A 19,735-nucleotide genomic window follows, 5' to 3' on the forward strand; every position below is an offset into this window, starting at 1 on the left:
CCACAGTCTTAAGTTTGGTTCAGAGGCACTTAACCACAGTCTTCAGCTAGGTTTAGAGGCACTTAACCACAGTCTTCAGTTAGGTTCAGAGGCACTTACCGCAGTTTTAAGTTAGGTTCAAAGGCACTTACCGCAGTCTTAAAGTAGGTTCAAAGGCACTTACTGCAGTCTTAAGTTAGGTTCAGAGGCACCTAACCCTAGTCTTCAGTTAGGTTCAGAGGCACTTAACCAAAGTCTTCAGTGAGGTTCAGAGGCACTTAACCGCAGTCTTCAGTTTGGTTCAGATGAATTTGAGACTTATCAACCCAAGGAAAAGATTGCAAACATTTTATTTATTGTGGATGCTGGTTCTCAGACAACTTGAACTTGGTCAATACAATTAAACAATTCACATATTTACATTGATACACTGTTGTGTGTTGTAACTGTGAAAGATCTACACAGACTTTCAAACAAGTACAAGTTTTGTGAAAATGAATGTCATCGAGAAATATAACATCTTGCCACTTAACTTGATATCAAATGAGCCTTTAAGGAAATAAGATTCTGGAATGTGTGTCTGGGCCTTGTTTTAGATTTATATAACATTGCATTGAAAAATAATATCACTTTCAAAAGTAATGTTTGTAATTGGCTTTCTCAAATATCTGGACAATAATTAAAGCAAATAAATGAGAATGCAACTTCTAGTTTCAATATGCACACACATATTCATTCATTGAAGATTAAACGAATGAGTAGTTTTCTAAAGGAGACTATTTGAGTAAGATTTTTCAACAAATTCAATTGTGGAGAATTCTTTTATTTAATGAAATGGCAGAGCACAACATGTTAAATTAGACAATTTTTTTAATCACTTACAATTTGCAAAAGAACAAATAAATGAGCGTCGACAAACTGTCATTAAATTAAGAGAAAGTTCTTAACATATAAACAGAAAACTGAAAAATACTGATATAAAATTTAGTGTTAATTATACAAAGCTTGAAAATGAAAATGCAGGGAAAACATTACAAGACAATAAACATGTCGTGTAAAGTTAAACGTAATTAAAAACGTGGTAAATAAAATTATTATTTTGTAGACGTTATTGAACATAAATGGATAAATTGGCATTAGCAAATGCACAGTGTTGATAGTACAGATATACATGTAAGTGGAGGAGAGAAAGAGGATTAAAATGGAGGAACTGATGGATATTCCTCTGCGATTTGTTCGACCTCCTGAGAATGGTGAACAAAATGGCGGACGTTGTGGAAACGGTGGGTCCGGGTTGTTTTCAACGAGGACTCAGAAAGAAAAGTCAGTTGTAGTAACAGTGAATCGTTTGTCAACCTATCTACGGATGAAAAGTTGAATAGTATTTTCGCTCAAGTTACCAGAAATTTCAGCAAAAATCAGGATGTCGAAGACGAGCAACGAGCTTGTAGGGAAGAGGTGAAATACAATACTGTTAGGAGCTTGAGTCAAAAGTAGAACAGCTTAAAAGAATGGTGAAGGATCAGCATAGTGCTACATAGGTACTCCAGTACCGATCTATTGACATATAAGCAAGACGTTTGGGGAACAATCTCATTTTATGGCATTACAGAGAGAGAACACGAGACTCATTTACGATATTCTTAATTACACCGATGAAAACAATATCCCGGGTCTGCTGATGCTAATAGATTGTGAGAAGGCATTCGACTCACTGTCATGAGAATTTGTTAATCGGATGTCATGAGAATTTGTTAATCGGACTTTATCATGGTTTAATTTCGGACCTGACATTTTAAAATGGTTTAACGTACTGTATAAAGACGGGGTATCGGCGGTAACGCAATGTGGGTTTTTATCAGATTTTTTATCAACACACTGAACAAGTTTGAAAAGAATCTGATGAAAAATGTGGACTTTATCGGATAAACAAGAGAAAGTCTAACGCACACACAGACAGACAGACATACATAAATAACACAGACAGACACCATGCCATCCCATAAGCTCTTCTGTGCCAAAAATTGGTCAGACAGTGAAATTGCTGCGCTTGCAGGAGCAATTGAAAAAAAAACACTACACAATCTTGTTTGGAAGGTTCAGCCAGAATATAACTTCCAAGGATAAGGCATCGCTGTGGAAAATGATCGCCGAGGAGTAAGTAGCAATAATAGATTCACGATATTGAATAATAATAAGGAATAAGACTTACTGCAAATATTCGCAGATGTATGACGTTATATGTTAAGAAGGTGGAATTAATATGTGTCTTATTTATTTATTAATTTGAAATCTTTAGTAACTTTCTATCACAGTGAACTTTCGATCATAGTGAAATTGCTTGGGCAGAGGCGAATTTTAGCAGATGTGTGTGGAGACAAAATATTCCATCTCCAAACCTAATATTATATAAAGCATATATGTGCCCTATGATTTTAATACACTTGTCCAAAATTAATATAATTGCAGATTGATTCAAATTATGCACATATGCCACTATTGATATAAATTTGGGTCGAGGAAAACTGAATCGTCAGGACTCAACGTGGCAATATTATATGTTCATCTAAATTATGCACGCTAACCCACTGTACCAAAACCTTAGCAAGTAAATTGTAAATAACACAATTTATTGAATTAATGTTTTTGGAACTTGGGCAAGTAGTACATTTTATAAGTTTTTTAAAGTTGACTACATAACTTGACATTTCGGGCAAATGCTCCCAAAAGTTATATTAAAGACAACAACTAAAATTACAAATTGTAATAATTATACATATTTTTTATATCTATGTTTGGTCATTTTTATGATGTAATTGCTCACACTTTTTACAATTCATATTTTCATTTCATAAGCGTAAATGCGGTCGGAGGTCTAAGTCGAAAAGGCAAAGACTGTCAACGGAAGTGGACAGACCTGAAGGTAGGTGTGCAAATAACCCTGCTTTAGTCTAAACCTATTTAAACCTAAGGCTTATTTGAAACACTCTTGAGTCGGTTTCCTGGGACTGAAACCAGTACTTGGTGTCTATGGGGGAGATCTAAAGAAAGCTCCCACAACGGGGATCAAACCCTGACCTTCCGGATGCTAGGCGGACACCATACACACTATTCCACGGCGACCTTATATTACCCTCGTTTGCAAGAAGAGTTTTAAAGGAATGTTTCTTGTCTTGTTTTTAAAGTGATATTATGGGCATCTAACAGTTTATAGGTGTCTATCGCAACCGTTGTTTATTTTTGGCGTGTTCACTTCATATACACTTTTATTTGTTAATGCAGCATCAACATACTAAAAATATTCCGGAAAGAGAAAAATAATGCATTTGAATATCAACTGTACTTTCGTTTGAGACCTGATCATGCATGTACGATGCGATTCTAAATTTAGTTTTAGTGCAGATTCGTTCATACGACACAAGGCACAATTTTGTTTTACGGATGATTTCGGCTTACAAGACTCACCAGTCACGTAAAATATTGAATATAAAATATATTTTTACAAACAGCTGCTAGCAAGATGAGTTGCAGATAATTGGTCAGTAACCAAATTTTAACTAACTATTTTGACCTGTTAATTCTTTTCAGCTCAATTCAACAGTGAACAAGGGACAAAATTGTCACAAAACCAGGTTTTCATTGTGAAAAAAAATCTGATAAAGGGAGACAACTCAAACTGAACTTTTGAAATGAACAAACAAAATTAACCCCCTTTGTAAGTTTGTTTCAAAATAAATCTATTTTAAGTTGTGGTGACCTTGACATTGGAGATATTGACGTGATTCTTTCGTGCGACACACCGTCCCATGATGGTGAACAAATGTGCCAAATAATTGTACAATCTCACAATGAATGACATAGTTATGGCCCAGACAAGCTCATTTATTGCCAATTTTGACCTTTGAACTCAAAGTGTGACCTTGACCTTGGAGATATCGACGTAATTATTTCGCGCGACACACCGTCCAATGATGGTGAACAAACGTGCCAAATGATTTTAAAATATGACAATGAACGACATAGTTATTGCCCGGACAAGCTTGTTCCGCCCGCCCGCCAGCCCGGATGAAATTGTTTAGATGTCATTTTGAGCCTTGGTTTGTTTTAGCCTATTTTAATCCTATCACTTTAATTAACTTTTAAAGTGATATTATGGGCATTTTTCACTGGAGTTGAGCCTACTGGGATTCTAATTCCACTTGTTGTATATTTTAAGTCATAAAATTTCTTTTGTAAAATGTAGGTAAAAAAGCAGATATTTATATATATTAATTCACAATGTATCTGTTTCATACATTTATGTAACATTATTACTATTAAGAAAAAATGCCTATGTTACTATGTACGTAGATAATGTTCATAAAAGAACATTTTTGACCATACATATACACACTTATATTTTAACATGACATTAAAGGCTTCATATTAAACGTTATGAAACATCATACATTTTATATGGTTTCAAGGGTTTCACTAGATTAAATCTCTGGCATATATCTCAGCATTTTCAAGCAGTCCATCTGCTAAAGATATGGATGTTGCGGTATCAAGACATTACTCATTAAAAACATTGGCATTATTACTGATAAATCATAAAAGTAATTCATGTCATAGTGGATATAAATTTCATATATAAATTCACCATTAGTAAAAACCATATCTTAACAACATGACTGGTACAACGTAGAAACATCTTAAAGCGGGTATATACGATTTTTTATGTGTTTAATTGTAATATATTGATAAAATATGTTACAATAACACAAAATAGGCAAGAAAAATTATACATTAAAGCCGAATTTCATAAAATGCAGCACAGACAAATTAGCGCCCCGAGCCGATAGTGACGTACATATTTTCCTACAATAACCGAAGCATTCGTCTTTGTATTAGGATCGGAGATAGTGTTCGTGTGTCGTATGAATAGATATCGTTGCAGGAATTCAAATAAACCGTTAAACTAACTTTAGATGCACATCGTACATGTATGGTATACATGCTGGCGAGTTCGGCTGTACAGCCGTTTTCAATTTCAGAATTAAATATCTGGATTATTTCGCATTTTTCGACACATGTTCTTCTTAACTTTTATTTTAATTTATATTGAAATATATATATAATAAGTTTTTTACACAGTTTATATAAATTCATAAATATTTGAAAAAATCGCATATACCCGCTTTAAGGTACATATTGTAATGTATGTATGGTGATGTTGCTGCAATTAAGTAATAGAGAATTGGAATATTTATATGTTGTGAAATAGTGGGTTGCACTTATTAATTTATAATTGACATATTTACCATAATGTTTATATTTAAAAAATAACAAAAATGTGATATACATTAGTATGTTTGAAGAATAGAATTTTTATTTTAATTTACTATTTTTCAGCACCTGTTGTACCCAATATAGTAAAACCACAACCACTTTACAAAGAAACTGCAGGACATGCCAGCACTAGTCTTCAAGAAAGTGCAACATGTTATTATAATAATTGCAAATTCTAACCACAATAATACATTCGTAAGCAGTGAAGCCATTCATTGATTCACTTCAGTTCTGTGTTATCTTTGACACATCGCAAGTGTTCACTTAACATATATATTCTCTAAATGAAAAAAGCACGTTAGTATTCAGCGTAGATAATACAATGTTATTATTGTTACAGACCTTTCGCTACAGGATGCACATCTTGTTTGTGGATACATTTAAAAAAAACCGTCTAATACTCTCATTATTTTGTGTTTGTGTATTTATATATCATATATCACTTTATTGAGGTTATTTACAACCAAAAAAGTAATCAGACAATACAAAATATCATGCGTTGACCCAGGGAAGGTCGACACCACATTTAGGAATCTGTAAAGTTGATATAACATATTTTTATTGTGATTAAAGTGTATTTAAACAATAACAATCTTAATTTAATCTTTTTAACAATCTAAAATATTATTGAAATACATGAACACAAATATATATATATATATATATATATATATATATATATATATATATATATATATATATATATATTTATATGATATTAAAGTAACATTACTATTCATAATCAACGAAAATTTCGTACAATTGTTCGTAAAATAAACTTAACCAATTAAAAATCAGTGTTCCTTATGGCAATTGTCGGAATTTCAACGCCAGATGTGATCTGGTAAAATAGATGTTTGTAGATACAAAATGCTCGTTTTTATTATTTTTTGCATATCTATTCATACGACACATGAACACTAAAATGGTGTTCGTGTGTCGTATGAATAGATATATTCGCGGGAATTAACTGTGGCCACAAATAAATAACAAGAGGGCCATGATGGCCCTGTATCGCTCCACTGTTTTTTTATGCGAAAAAAACCCGCAATGCGCATGGGTTGAAATGTACTTAAGCATGTGACTTTCTCTGTCTATCCCTCGTCCCATTGGGCGCTTAAAGTTGGAAGGGTGAGCATTTTTATATATGGAAAAAGTTACTAACTAAACAGACTAAAAAGCCCGGGAATTGTTCCTTTGAAGCACTGTCCCATTGCTTTTAACGTAGGTACATTTATCTCTCCAAAAGATATTGTCGTTCTTTCTATTTCACATATTTTTAGATGCTGAAGATCAAATATACGCATTTGATTTGAAACAGATTCACAAGACCCGTAGGAATCAAAATGCCTTAACCCTTTACCAAACGACACATTTTGGACTTTCCCAATTTGAAAAAGGTTAGAGACGACAATTAAATTGTAATGGAATATTAAGGAAATAATCAGGTAGGGTAGAAATAATTGTGATAATGGAGAAATTGCTCATCTTGAGCAATTTCTCATTTTATCATAATTTTTTATAAAGTCGTCAGCTATAAACCCGTAAAATCATGTTGGTGTTTGGTAAAGGGTAAATAATCTCTGGTTCCTTCTTAGAGACTTTCACACATTTATAACAAATACAATAGTAGCATCTTTCTTTGTAAAGAATCATCTCAAACAAGGGCTGTTTGTAAAACATGCATGTCCCCCATATGGGCTGTCAGTTGTAGTGGCAGCCATTGAGTGAATACATTTTTGGCACTGTGACCTTGACCTTTGAATTAGTGACCTGAAAATCAATAGGGGTCCATCTGTGAGTCATGATTAATGTACCTATGAAGTTTCATGATCATAGGCGTAAGCTTTCTTTAGTTATCCTCCGGAAACCATTCTTTGTGTGAAGTAACCGTGACCTTTGACCTAGTGACCTGAAAGTCAATAGGGGTCATCTGCGAGTCATGATAAATGTACCTTTGAAGTTTCATGATCCTAGGCGTAAGTGTTCTTGAGTTATAATCCGGAAACCATTTTTCTAAGTTGAGTCACCGTGACCTTTGACCTAGTGACCTGAAAATCAATAGGGGTAATCTGCGAGTCATGATCCATGTACCTATGAAGTTTCATGATCCTAGGAATAAGCGTTCTTGAGTTATCATCCAGAAAACATTTTACTATTTCGGGTCACAGTGACCTTGACCTTTCACCTGAGAATCAATAGAGGTCATCTGCGAATCATGATCAATGCAACTATGAAGTTTCATGATCCTAGGCATAAAACGTTCTTGAGTTATCATCCGGAAACCATTTTACTATTTCCGGTCACCGTGACCTTGACCTAGTGACCTGAAAATCAATAGGGTTCATCTGCGAGTCATGATCAATGTACCTTTCAAGTTTCATGATCATAGGCATAAGCGTTCTTGAGTTATCATCCGGAAAATATTTTACTATTTAGGGGTCACCGTGACCTTGACCTTTGACCTAGTGACTTCAAAATCAGCAGGGGTCATCTGCGAGTCATAATCAATGTACCTTTGAAGTGTCATGATCCTAGGCCTAAGCGTTCTTGAGTTATCATCCAGAAACCATCTGGTGGACGGACATACGGACATACCAAATTAAGTAGCCCTAGGCTCTATAATTAAGAACAAGAAGATGTTTGAAGTTTGCACAAAATAGGCCTTATTTAAAGCGGGTATATACGATTTTTTATATGTGCTTAATTGTAATATATTGATAAAATATGTTACAATAACACAAAATAGGCAAGAAAAATTATACATTAAAGCCGAATTTCATAAAATGCAGCAAAGACAAATTAGTGCCCCGAGCCGATAGTGACGTACATATTTTCCTACAATATCCGAAGCATTCGTCTTTGTATTAGGATCGGAGATAGTGTTCGTGTGTCGTATGAATAGATATCGTTGCAGAATTTCAAATAAACCGTTAAAGCGGGTATATACGATTTTTTATATGTGCTTAATTGTAATATATTGATAAAATATGTTACAATAACACAAAATAGGCAAGAAAAATTATACATTAAAGCCGAATTTCATAAAATGCAGCAAAGACAAATTAGTGCCCCGAGCCGATAGTGACGTACATATTTTCCTACAATAACCGAAGCATTCGTCTTTGTATTAGGATCGGAGATAGTGTTCGTGTGTCGTATGAATAGATATCGTTGCAGAATTTCAAATAAACCGTTAAACTAAGTTTAGATGCACATCGTACATGTATGGTATACATGCTGGCGAATTCGGCTGTACAGCCGTTTTCAATTTCAGAATTAAATACCTGGCTTATTTCGCATTTTTTGACACATGTTCTTCTTAACTTTTATGTTAATTTATATTGAAATATATATATAATAAGTTTTTTACACAGTTTATATACATTCATAAATATTTGACTAAATCGTATATACCCGCTTTAAGGTGTTAACTTTATTTTACGAAACACTTGACGAAATTTTCGTTGATTTTGAGCGTTATAGAGACTTTAAGTATAGCATATGACGTATACACCAATATTAACTCCTTATTTTTAACTCCTTATGATAAATGTAAAGCATTTATTAAAAAGAAATAAAGACATTTACCGAATGATAATCATACGCTTGTTTATTGAACTCACAAACGCAGGTAAAATTCGTGAGACAGATGATCTGCTAATCACATGAAGGTCAGACAGCTCTGAATATATGTTCCCTTTCGCCAAGAATCTTAAACTGATGAGAACCTGTAGGACAACATGAACAATTGAATACTTCTTGACGTTAAATATACATTTAAGTTTTTAAAATGAAAATTTTACTTTAATGTGTAGCGTGTGTGCTTTTAAGAACAAGATATCCTGCTAACTCAATTGTTATATCAATTGTTTGATAACAGAGTTGCCAAACAAGGCACAATTTACATCATTTAGCAATATCAATATATTGAAGAATACTGAAGAATCACACGACCAATTTTTGTATACATTGTTACGAGACTTACAGCGTTGATAAACAAACCTTTAGCAAATTAATTTGTTCAAAAACAAGGCTCCATTCAGCACTTATCCGTACACAAACAATATCCGAAATCCCATCTCATTCAATTAAGATAGAAGCTTACAGCCACAGTAATCATTTATTTCACAAATGATTCGAGCGGCGGAAAGTTTATGTAGTTCAACTGTTGTTGAACAATATAATTTTATAACAAAAATAATTTACACATATGTTTTGAAGTAAATAATATTTACTACGTAAATTGCAATATTATGTTGGTGTCAATCCAAATGTAAACAAAGGGTAGAAACTGACTTATTGATCCCAATTAAAACTATTTAAAGGAAAGTAGTCAACTTATAAGAAAAACATTTATAGAAAGCATGCAAAACAAAATGTGCATTAAGAAAAGTGATCACCCCGTAGTCGGGCGTAGCGTTCTTACTTTAGTTTCCACAGTTATTGCTCTTCCACGGACTGTTAGCGGCTCTAAATCATGGCGAAGCTAGTCCACTATTTTAAGGAATTTTTCTTTGCTAAATCTATAGCGCGACATGAATACATCCTCTGGGATATCGTCCAACAAAACACGGGGCAAAAAGCGTCTTACTCGGCGTCTACGAACAACATACGCAGCTTCCATTTTGGTTTTGACGTCGCTACGACTGCTTCTTACGTCACGTAAACTTACGAGAGCATTCTACGATATCGTGGGTTACGAAAGTTTATTGAAACGCAAAACGTTAAGTTGCGATAGTCGCAACTGGTTTACGAGTCGTAACATACATACGAGAGCTGATTGAAACGGTCACTTGGATGGCTCTGCAGAATATCTGAATGAAACCTTAGATGTATTTCACACTTCACACACTACTCATGTTTTAAAGTTAATTTTGACAAAACGAAAGTAGTCTGCATAGGTTAAAATGAATTTAGCTCGGAAAGCAATTAAGAAGATGAAAACTTAATTGGAGCCAACAAACTTTTGACATGTTAGGTTTAACGTTTCATATTGGCGTTACCAAAATTATATAACTAAATTACGTTAATAAGATAGTGACAATTAAAGCCTTGTTACGTTATTGGTGTGTGCGGATTTCAACCCCGATTGGTAGATTTCAAGAAAATTAAACCTTAGCATTACCTGTGTTGAAGTGATATTATGGGCATTTTGCACTGTTGAATTGAGCTAAAAAGAATTAAGAGGTCAACAGAGTTATTTAAAATGTGGTTACTGATCAATTATCTGCAACTCATCATGCTACCAGTTGTTTATAAAAATATATTTAATATTCGATATTCTTACGTGACCAGTCCTGTAAGCCGAAATGATCCGTAAAACAAAATTATGCCTTTGTGTCGTATGAACGAATCTGCACTAAAACTAAATTTAGGTTCAAATCGTACATGCATGATCAGTTGTCAAACGAAAGTACGGTTGATATTCAAATGCATTATTTTTCTCTTTCCGGTATATTGTTTTAGTATGTTGATGCTGCATTAACAAATATAAGAGTATATGAAGTGAAAACACCAAAAATAAACAACGGCTGCGATAGACACCTATAAACTGTTAGATGCCCATAATATCACTTTAAATCATTCGTTTGCTTCCTTGCCAAATCCACCACATGATATGTTAACAGAGATTAATGAACTATTGTTTAATTTTTTTGTGGAATGGCAAACCACGCATTATTAAAACTATTTAATTTAAAAAGTATGCCGAAGGAGGTTTAAAGATGATGGATCTGTTTTCTTTTGTAAATGCTCTAAATGCTAATGGATACGTAGAATTGCCACTGGGAATGGAAAATGGATGCATATTGTGAATACAATGATTGATGCTAAAAAAGTATACAATTGTGGAACTCACTATCCTGAAAACTTAATTAACACGATAAACAATTCATTTCGGAAAGATACATTAAAACCATTTGGTGAACTCTGTAGAAAAGATCCATTTGAAAATCAGACTTTGCTTCAAAATCCATAACCCAGACATAACAATTGGTAACAAATTAAAGTGAATTTCTTAAATCATGGTTTGAAAAAGGCGTTCATTTGTGTCGGTGACTTGATGCACAACGCTGAAGATTAAACTTTGTACAATTATGAAGATTTTGCATAGTATTTAACTTCAATCAGAACTACTTACTATTCTTAGGAATTATTAATGCAGTTAAACTCTCAATAACGCTCAACATCAACGAAAATTTCGTAAAGTATTTCGTAAAATAAAGTTACCACCTAAACAATCAGTGTTCCTTATAGCTATAGGCACAATTTCAACGCTAGATGTGGTATAATTACTTAGATTTTTGTAGATACAAAAGCTCGTTTTTATTTATTTGTGACCACAATACATTCCATGTTAATTTCCTGCGAATATATCTATTGATACGACACACGAACACTAAAATGGTACCATGTTAAACCCATAATAAAAACGAGCATTTTGTATCAACAAACATCTATTTTACCAGACCACAGCTGGCGTTGAAATTTCGACAATGGCCATAAGGAACAATGCTTTTTAATTGTTTAGCTTTATTTTACGAAATATTGTACGAAATTTTCGTTTATTTTTGAGTAGTAATGAAAAAACTTGCTCACAAAGCCTTTTATTCCCAATAGCCTAAGGTCTATCTTAGTCAACACAAAAGGTACAAAACCTATGTACGAAATAATTACCAAAGATGAGTCTTCAACAATATGCATAGATAAATGGTCTTATATTTATAATTTTATTAAAACAAAAGAATTGCGACAGGTGAAATCGGAGAGGGACTTGCGGTTTGCGCTCAGTATGTCAGTCTGTAACACTTTTCTTGATCCTGCGATAACTTTAAAAGTTCTTCATGTTTTTTTTCATGAAACTTAACATGTGGACAGATGGCAATATGGATATTATGCGAGTCATTTCATTTTATTCCTACGTTAAAGCGGGTATATACGATTTTTATATGTGTTAAATTGTAATATATTGATACAAATATGTTATCATAACACTCAACATACAAGACAAATGATACATTTAAGACGAATTTCATAAAATGCAGCAAATACAAATAAGCGCCCCGAGCCGATTGTGACGAAGATAATTCGTACATATTTTCCTACAATAACCGATGCATTCGTCTTTTTAGTAAGTGTTCGTGTGTCGTATGAATCGATATCGCTGCAGAAATTTAAAATGAACCGTTAAAGCGGGTATATACGATTTTTTATATGTGCTTAATTGTAATATATTGATAAAATATGTTACAATAACACAAAATAGGCAAGAAAAATTATACATTAAAGCCGAATTTCATAAAATGCAGCAAAGACAAATTAGTGCCCCGAGCCGATAGTGACGTACATATTTTCCTACAATAACCGAAGCATTCGTCTTTGTATTAGGATCGGAGATAGTGTTCGTGTGTCGTATGAATAGATATCGTTGCAGAATTTCAAATAAACCGTTAAACTAAGTTTAGATGCACATCGTACATGTATGGTATACATGCTGGCGAATTCGGCTGTACAGCCGTTTTCAATTTCAGAATTAAATACCTGGCTTATTTCGCATTTTTTGACACATGTTCTTCTTAACTTTTATGTTAATTTATATTGAAATATATATATAATAAGTTTTTTACACAGTTTATATAAATTCATAAATATTTGACTAAATCGTATATACCCGCTTTAAAGCGGGTATATACGATTTTTTTATGTGCTTAATTGTAATATATTGATAAAATATGTTACAATAACACAAAATAGGCAAGAAAAATTATACATTAAAGCCGAATTTCATAAAATGCAGCAAAGACAAATTAGCGCCCCGAGCCGATTGTGACGTACATATTTTCCTACAATAACCGAAGCATTCGTCTTTGTATAAGGATCGGAGTTAGTGTTCGTGTGTCGTATGAATAGATATCGTTGCAGGAATTCAAATAAACCGTTAAACTAAGTTTAGATTCACATCGTACATGTATGGTATACATGCTGGCGTATTCGGCTGTACAGCCGTTTTCAATTTCAGTATTAAATATCTGGCTTATTCCGCATTTTTCGACACATGTTCTTCTTAACTTTTATTTTAATTTATATTGAAATATATATATACTACGTTTTTTACACATTTTATATAAATTCATAAATATTTGACAAAATCGTATATACCCGCTTTAAACTAAATTTAGATTCACATCGTACATGCATTATATACATGCTGGCGAATTCGGCTGTACAGCCTTTTTCGATTTCAGAATTAAATATATGGCTTCTTTCGCATTTTTCGACCCGTGTTCTTCTTAACTTTTATTTTAGTTTATATTGAAATATATGTATAATACGTTTTTTACACATTTTATATTAATTAATAAATATTTGACAAGATCGTATATACCCGCTTTAAGAATTATGGTTGCTATGGCGACAAATAGACATAGAGCACGTAGGAGAAGCATGCCGTCAGCAGAAACGGTAAGGTGTGTGTGTGTGTGGGGGGGGGGGGGTATAGTTTCAAAGGAACGGGCCTGTTCTGTGCAGCCCAAGATGTCATAAGAACAAAATATTCTTACCAACGTTCATGACTAGTGAACACCCTGGCAGCCACAATTTTTGCACAGACCAAAACTATTTTCATACACATCCAAGATATCATAAGTTATATTATGGACATCTAACAGTTTATAGGTGTCTATCGCAACCGTTGTTTATTTTTGGTGTTTTCACTTCATATACACTTGTAATTGTTAATGCAGCATCAACATATTCAAACAATATCACGGAAAGAGAAAAATAATGCATTTGCATATCAACCGTACTTTCGTTTTGACAACTGACGACAGAAATAACTCAATTAACGATGTGAATCTAAATTACGTTTTAGTGCAGATTCGTTCATACGACACAATTTTGTTTTACGGATGATTTCGGCTTACAAGACTCACCAGTCATGTAAAATATATTTTTGTGTAAAATTTAGTTTTAGTGCAGATTCGTTCATACGACACAATTTCGTTTTACGGATAATTTTAATTTCCATCAGCGATATCTATTCATACGACTTACGAAGAACGACGAATGCTTCGGTTATTGTAGAAAATATATACGAAATATCTTCGTCACAATAGGCTCGGGACGCTTATTTGTCTTTGCTGCATTTTATGAAATTCTTATTCAATGCATACTTCTTATTGCCTATTTTGTGTTATTGTAACATATTTTTATCAATATATTACTATTGAACACATTTACAAATCTTGCATACACACTTAAAGTTTCAAGAGTTCAAATACAAATTGTTGTAACTGTGTATCTTACTGGTGTCGTCAAAAAAGTTAAAGTGATATTATGGGCATTTTTGACTGTTGAATTGAGCTGAAAAAAAAAACAGGTTAAAAGAGTTAGTTAAAATGTGGTTACTGACCAATTATCTGCAACCCATCAGTTGTTTATAAAAATATATTTTATATTCGATATGTTACTTGACTGGTGAGTCCTGTAAGCCGAAATGATCCGTAAAACAAAATTGTGTCGTTCGAACGAATCTGCACTAAAACTGAATTTAGTATCACATCGTACATGCATGATCAGTTGTAAAACGAAAGTACGGTTGATATTCAAATGGAAATTTTTTCTCTGTCCGGGATATTGTTATAGTATGTTGATTCTGCATTAACAATTATAAGTGTATATGAAGTGAAAACACCAAAAATAAACAACGGTTGCGAAAGACACCTATAAACTGTTAGATGCCCAAAATATCACGTTAATTATAGTACCATTATCAGTAATAATGTCATTTAAATACTGTAAACTTTCGTTGTGATTTGATAACACGCATCTGTACTCCATACTGTTGGTTGTTCGAAGGCGGACCAGCATAGAAAAATATTTTTTTTTCGATTCTAACACGATTATTTTGATTCAAGCTTTTGGACGTGAACTATATTTTTCAATACTCCGCCCTTCTTAGTACAAAGTTCACTATTAAGTGACGTCATTGATATGACGTCGTTTTCATTTATAAATATTTTGCAAATAAGAACAGCATAAGCTTAATGACGTAACGTTTATTGACGCTACTAAAAAGCTGACATGCTATAAATGTTTTCTTTATTATGTTTTCCTAACAAATAACATTCTTTGTAGGCGTGGTTATGCCACTTACCACCAAATATATAATATGTTGTTTTCATTACATTTATATACATGCTACATTTATCACATTTTTTATTATTACCTATATATTTTGGGCCAGCTATCAGTTGTGTAAGAACGATTCGCAATCTTTACACTTTATTTACTTTGTACTTTGTATATGTTTTCCAAATAAGTTCTAAGAAAAATGTTGATCGAGGGGTGTAAATGATTTTTCTATTGTTGCCTATATAATATAGGCCGGAGGCCTTATTATTGAATAAATTTGGTTGAGTTGAGTTGTTCATTTCGTTTATCTGTCTCTCTTTCTTTCAGAGCAGCTTCTAAATGCTCATTTTTTTTATCTTTGTCACTACAGCAGCCTTTTTTTAACTATTTCTTCCAATTGTGTAATTTTTTATTAGAATATATTTCACGTGATGCAGTTCTCTTTAGATTTAGTTTAATACGTATTGTGTCTGCTGAATGTTGTATTTTTTCAGGGGTGGTGTTAAGTTCCGAATCTTCGCAACTTACCAAATGTTCTACTTCCTCTAGTTTCTCTGTTCATATTCGATTTTTTTTTTGTTTTTTTCTGTCACTAATGACCGTTCTGAATTTAAACTGTGATCTATTAAAACCTGAAGACCACGTTTATTCAAATCATCTTTCGTATATACAAAGTCACGTCATAACAGAGTGTTCAATTCATCTCAGATATGTTTGCGAGATTTTTTTTTGCTCAGTCTTTCAATTTTGTCAGTTAGTTATTTTTCACTGAATATTCAAAAGCTTTATCAGTTGGTTTAATATCATTTTGATTAACTTTATTTAATTGTTCCTTTATATAGTTTATACATTCTTTTAAGCCCCTGGTTAAAAAAACCCAACACAATCTGGTTACTAAATGTAGACATTTTATTGCAAGTTTTTTTGTTAAGTATTCAATTACTCATTTGCAAAAAGACAACCTGGCTATTTAATGTACACATTTTGTTCAATTTTTCATTTTCAATTGTTCATTTTCAGCTTTTGCACTTGGCTGCTATGTCTTCTTTTAGATGTTCATTTTCAGCTTGAAGTAACATCACTACTCAAAATCAACGAGAACTTCGTACAATATTTTGTAAAATAAGGCTAAACAATTAAAAAGCATTGTTCCTTATGGCAATTTCCGAAATGTCAACGCCAGCGTCCGGTTTAATGCAAAACTACAAAACCCGACTGTAGTCGGTTGACTGTGTGGTCGACCGACGCACGTCGGCCGCCTACTGACAACTCGCCGCGTTCAAGAAGCAAGTTGCCGCGACTGTGGTCGCACGACGGTGTGGTCAGTCGACTGCGGTCGTGGTAGTCGCTATTTTTAGGAAAATTACCACTGCCGCCATCAAAATCCGACGGCTAAATTACACGCAATACATGGAAGACGAAGACAGCAACATTTTGAGTCAGTGCCATTTGTGGTCCAAAAAAGAGATAGATATACTTTTAGAGCTTGTTATCGAGACCAAGAATCTGCTGGAGGAAAAGCACGGGCCATTGGTGACTGAGGTAAGTAAGCGGAAAAAGTGGCAGGAGACTGTGGCAGCCATAAACGCGAGTTGGTTGAGGACAGCAGTCACATGTAAAACAAGCTACGTGACATAAAGAGGAATGCACTAGACTGCGACGGTGCCAAGACCGTCTGAGTACATGCATTATAATTCCATACAGTCTGCGACGGTGCCAGACAGTCTCCGCAGACAGGCGGGGCACATTCAGGTGACTCCCAGACAGTCTGCGACGGTGCCAAGACAGTCTCCCAGACCGGCAAGGCACCTGCAAGAGACTCCTAGACAGTCTTCGACGGTGCCAAGACCATTTGGGCTCCTGCAGGAGATCCCGACACAGTCTACGACGGTGCAAGAAAGTCTTCAAGACCGGCGATGCACCTGCAGGAGACTCCTTAACTATCTGCGACTGTGCCAAAACCGTCTTGACACCTGCAGAAGACTCCCAGACTTTCTGCAACGATATCATGACCGTCTGGCCACCTGGAGGAAACTTCCAGACAGTCTGCAACGGTGCCAGACAGTCTTTTTTAATCGGCGGGACAGCTCCAGGAGACTCCGAGACAGTGTGCGACGGCGCCAAGACTGTCTGTGAACCAGTAGGAGACTCACAGACAGTCTGTGACGGTGCCAATGCCGTCTGGGCACCTGCCGGAGACTCCCGGACAGTCTGCGACGCTGTCAGAAAATCCCCCAGACCGGCGAGGCACCCGCAGGAGACTCATGGACAGTCTTCGACGGTGCCAGTACCTCTGTGCAGCTGAAGGAGACTCCCAGGCGGTGCCAGGAGTCTCCGAGACCGTCAGGGCACCTTCGGAAAAATTCCATACAGTCTGTGACGGTACAAAGACTGTCTGGGCACCAGCAGTATACTTAAAGATCGTCTGCTACGGTGCCAATACCGTCTCGGCACCTGCAGGAGACTTTCAGACAGTCTTTTACGGTAGAGACAGTCTCTCAGACCGGCGGGGAACCTTAAGCAGACCCCGAGACAGTCTGCGGCGTTGCCAGACAGTCTCTCACACCGGAGGGGCACCTGCAGGAAACTTCCAGACAGTTTGTGACGGTGTCAATACCGTAAGAACACATACAGGAGATTCCCAGACTGTTTGCGATGGTGCCAGACAGTTTTCCAGACCGGTGGGACACATGCAAGAGACTCCCATACATTCTACGACGTGCCAATACCGTCTGGGCAACTTCAGGAGACTCCCAGACAGCCTGTAACAGTGCCCAACAGTCTCTCACTCCGTCAAAGACAGTTTGGGAATTTCCTGCAGGTGCCCAGACGGTCTTTGCACCGTCGCAGACTGTCTGTGAGTCTCCTACAGGTGCCCCGACGTTTTGGGAGACTGTCTGACACCCTCTGGGAGTCTCCTGCAGATGCCCGGACGGTCTTTGCAACGTCGCAGACTGTCTGATAGTCTATTTATTGCAGGTGCCCAGACGTAATTGGCAACATCGCAGACTGTCTGGGAGTCTTCTGCAGCTACCTAGACGGTCTTGGCACCGTCGCAGACTGTCTTAGAGTCCCTGCAGGTGCTTCACGGTCTGGGAGACTTTATGGGATTCTCCGGCTGGTGCCCAGTCTTGGCATCGTTGCAGACTGTCTGAGAGTTTCTTGCAGGTGCCCCGACGGTCTGGGAGAATTTTTTGCACTGTCTGGAAGTCTTCTCCAGGTGCTTTGACGGTCTTGGCACCGTCGTAGTCTGGGAGTCTCCTTTCTATGCCCCGACGGTATATTTTCTGGCACCGTGTGCGAGTCTTCTGTCGGCGCCTAGACGGTCTTTCCACTGTCATAGACTGTCTGGGAGTCTCCTGCCGGTGCCCCGACGGTCCGGGAGACCGTCCGGCAACGTCTAGGAGTCTCCTGCAGTACCAAGACATCGTCGCCGACTGTCGAAGAGTCTCTTGCAGGTGCCCCGGAGGTCTGGGAGACTGTCTGGCACAGTCTGGGATTCTCCTGCAGGTGCCCATACGGTCTTGGCACCATCGTAGACTGTCTGAGAGTCTCTTGCAGGTGTCCCGGAGGTCTGTGAGACTGTCTGGCACAGTCTGGAATTCTCTTGCAGGTGCCCAGACGGTCTTGGCACCATCGTAGACTGTCTGGGAATTTTCCTGCAGGTACGTCACCGGTCTTAGAAACTGGCTCCGTTGCACACTGTCTGGGAGTCACCTGCAGGTGCCTCGCCGGTCATTAAGACCCTCTAGCACCATCGCAGACTGTCTGGATGTCTTCTGCAGGTGCCCAGATGGTCTTGGTACCGTCGAAGACTGTCTTGGAGTCTCTGGCAGGTGCCCAGCTGGTATGGGAGACCTGAAACCGTCGCAGACTGTCTGAGATTGTCCTACAGGTGCCCAGACGATATTGGTACCGTCGCAGATTGTCTGCGAGTCTCCTGGCACGGGTTTTGTGTGCCGACAAAGCACCAAGCGACGAGCAGTCGTGGTGTGAGGGTGGACTGCGGTCGCTCGACAGTATGTCGAAAACGCGCGGTCGACTGACGATCGTCGCTCTCTATTAAATTCGGTTATCGTCGCACGACGATAATTCGCTTGTACAACCATAGTCGCCCGACCATGGTCGCTCTTATTAAACCGGACCCATATGTGGTCTGTTAAAGTAACACTACTATTCAAAATCAACGAAAATTTCGTACAATTGTTCGTAAAATAAACTTAACAAATTAATAAGCAGTGTTCCTTATAGCAATTGCCGACATTTCAACGTCAGATGTGGTCTGGTAAAA

The 19,735-nt window shown here is 36.3% G+C and overlaps 1 protein-coding gene across 1 annotated transcript in view; it reads left to right on the forward strand.

Moving 5' to 3' along the window:
- Nucleotides 1-17,580, forward strand: part of LOC127872566 (uncharacterized) — a 29,584-nt gene extending 12,004 nt beyond the window's left edge. The window contains exons 3-4 of the mRNA XM_052415891.1: nt 16,928-16,986; nt 17,311-17,580. Of these exons, the coding sequence (XP_052271851.1) occupies nt 16,928-16,986; nt 17,311-17,580 (329 nt within the window). The remainder of the gene's footprint in view (nt 1-16,927; nt 16,987-17,310) is intronic.
- The last annotated feature ends 2,155 nt before the right edge of the window (nt 17,581-19,735 follow it).

Source organism: Dreissena polymorpha, chromosome 3 (assembly GCF_020536995.1).
Source record: "Dreissena polymorpha isolate Duluth1 chromosome 3, UMN_Dpol_1.0, whole genome shotgun sequence".
Lineage (NCBI taxonomy): Eukaryota > Metazoa > Mollusca > Bivalvia > Myida > Dreissenidae > Dreissena > Dreissena polymorpha.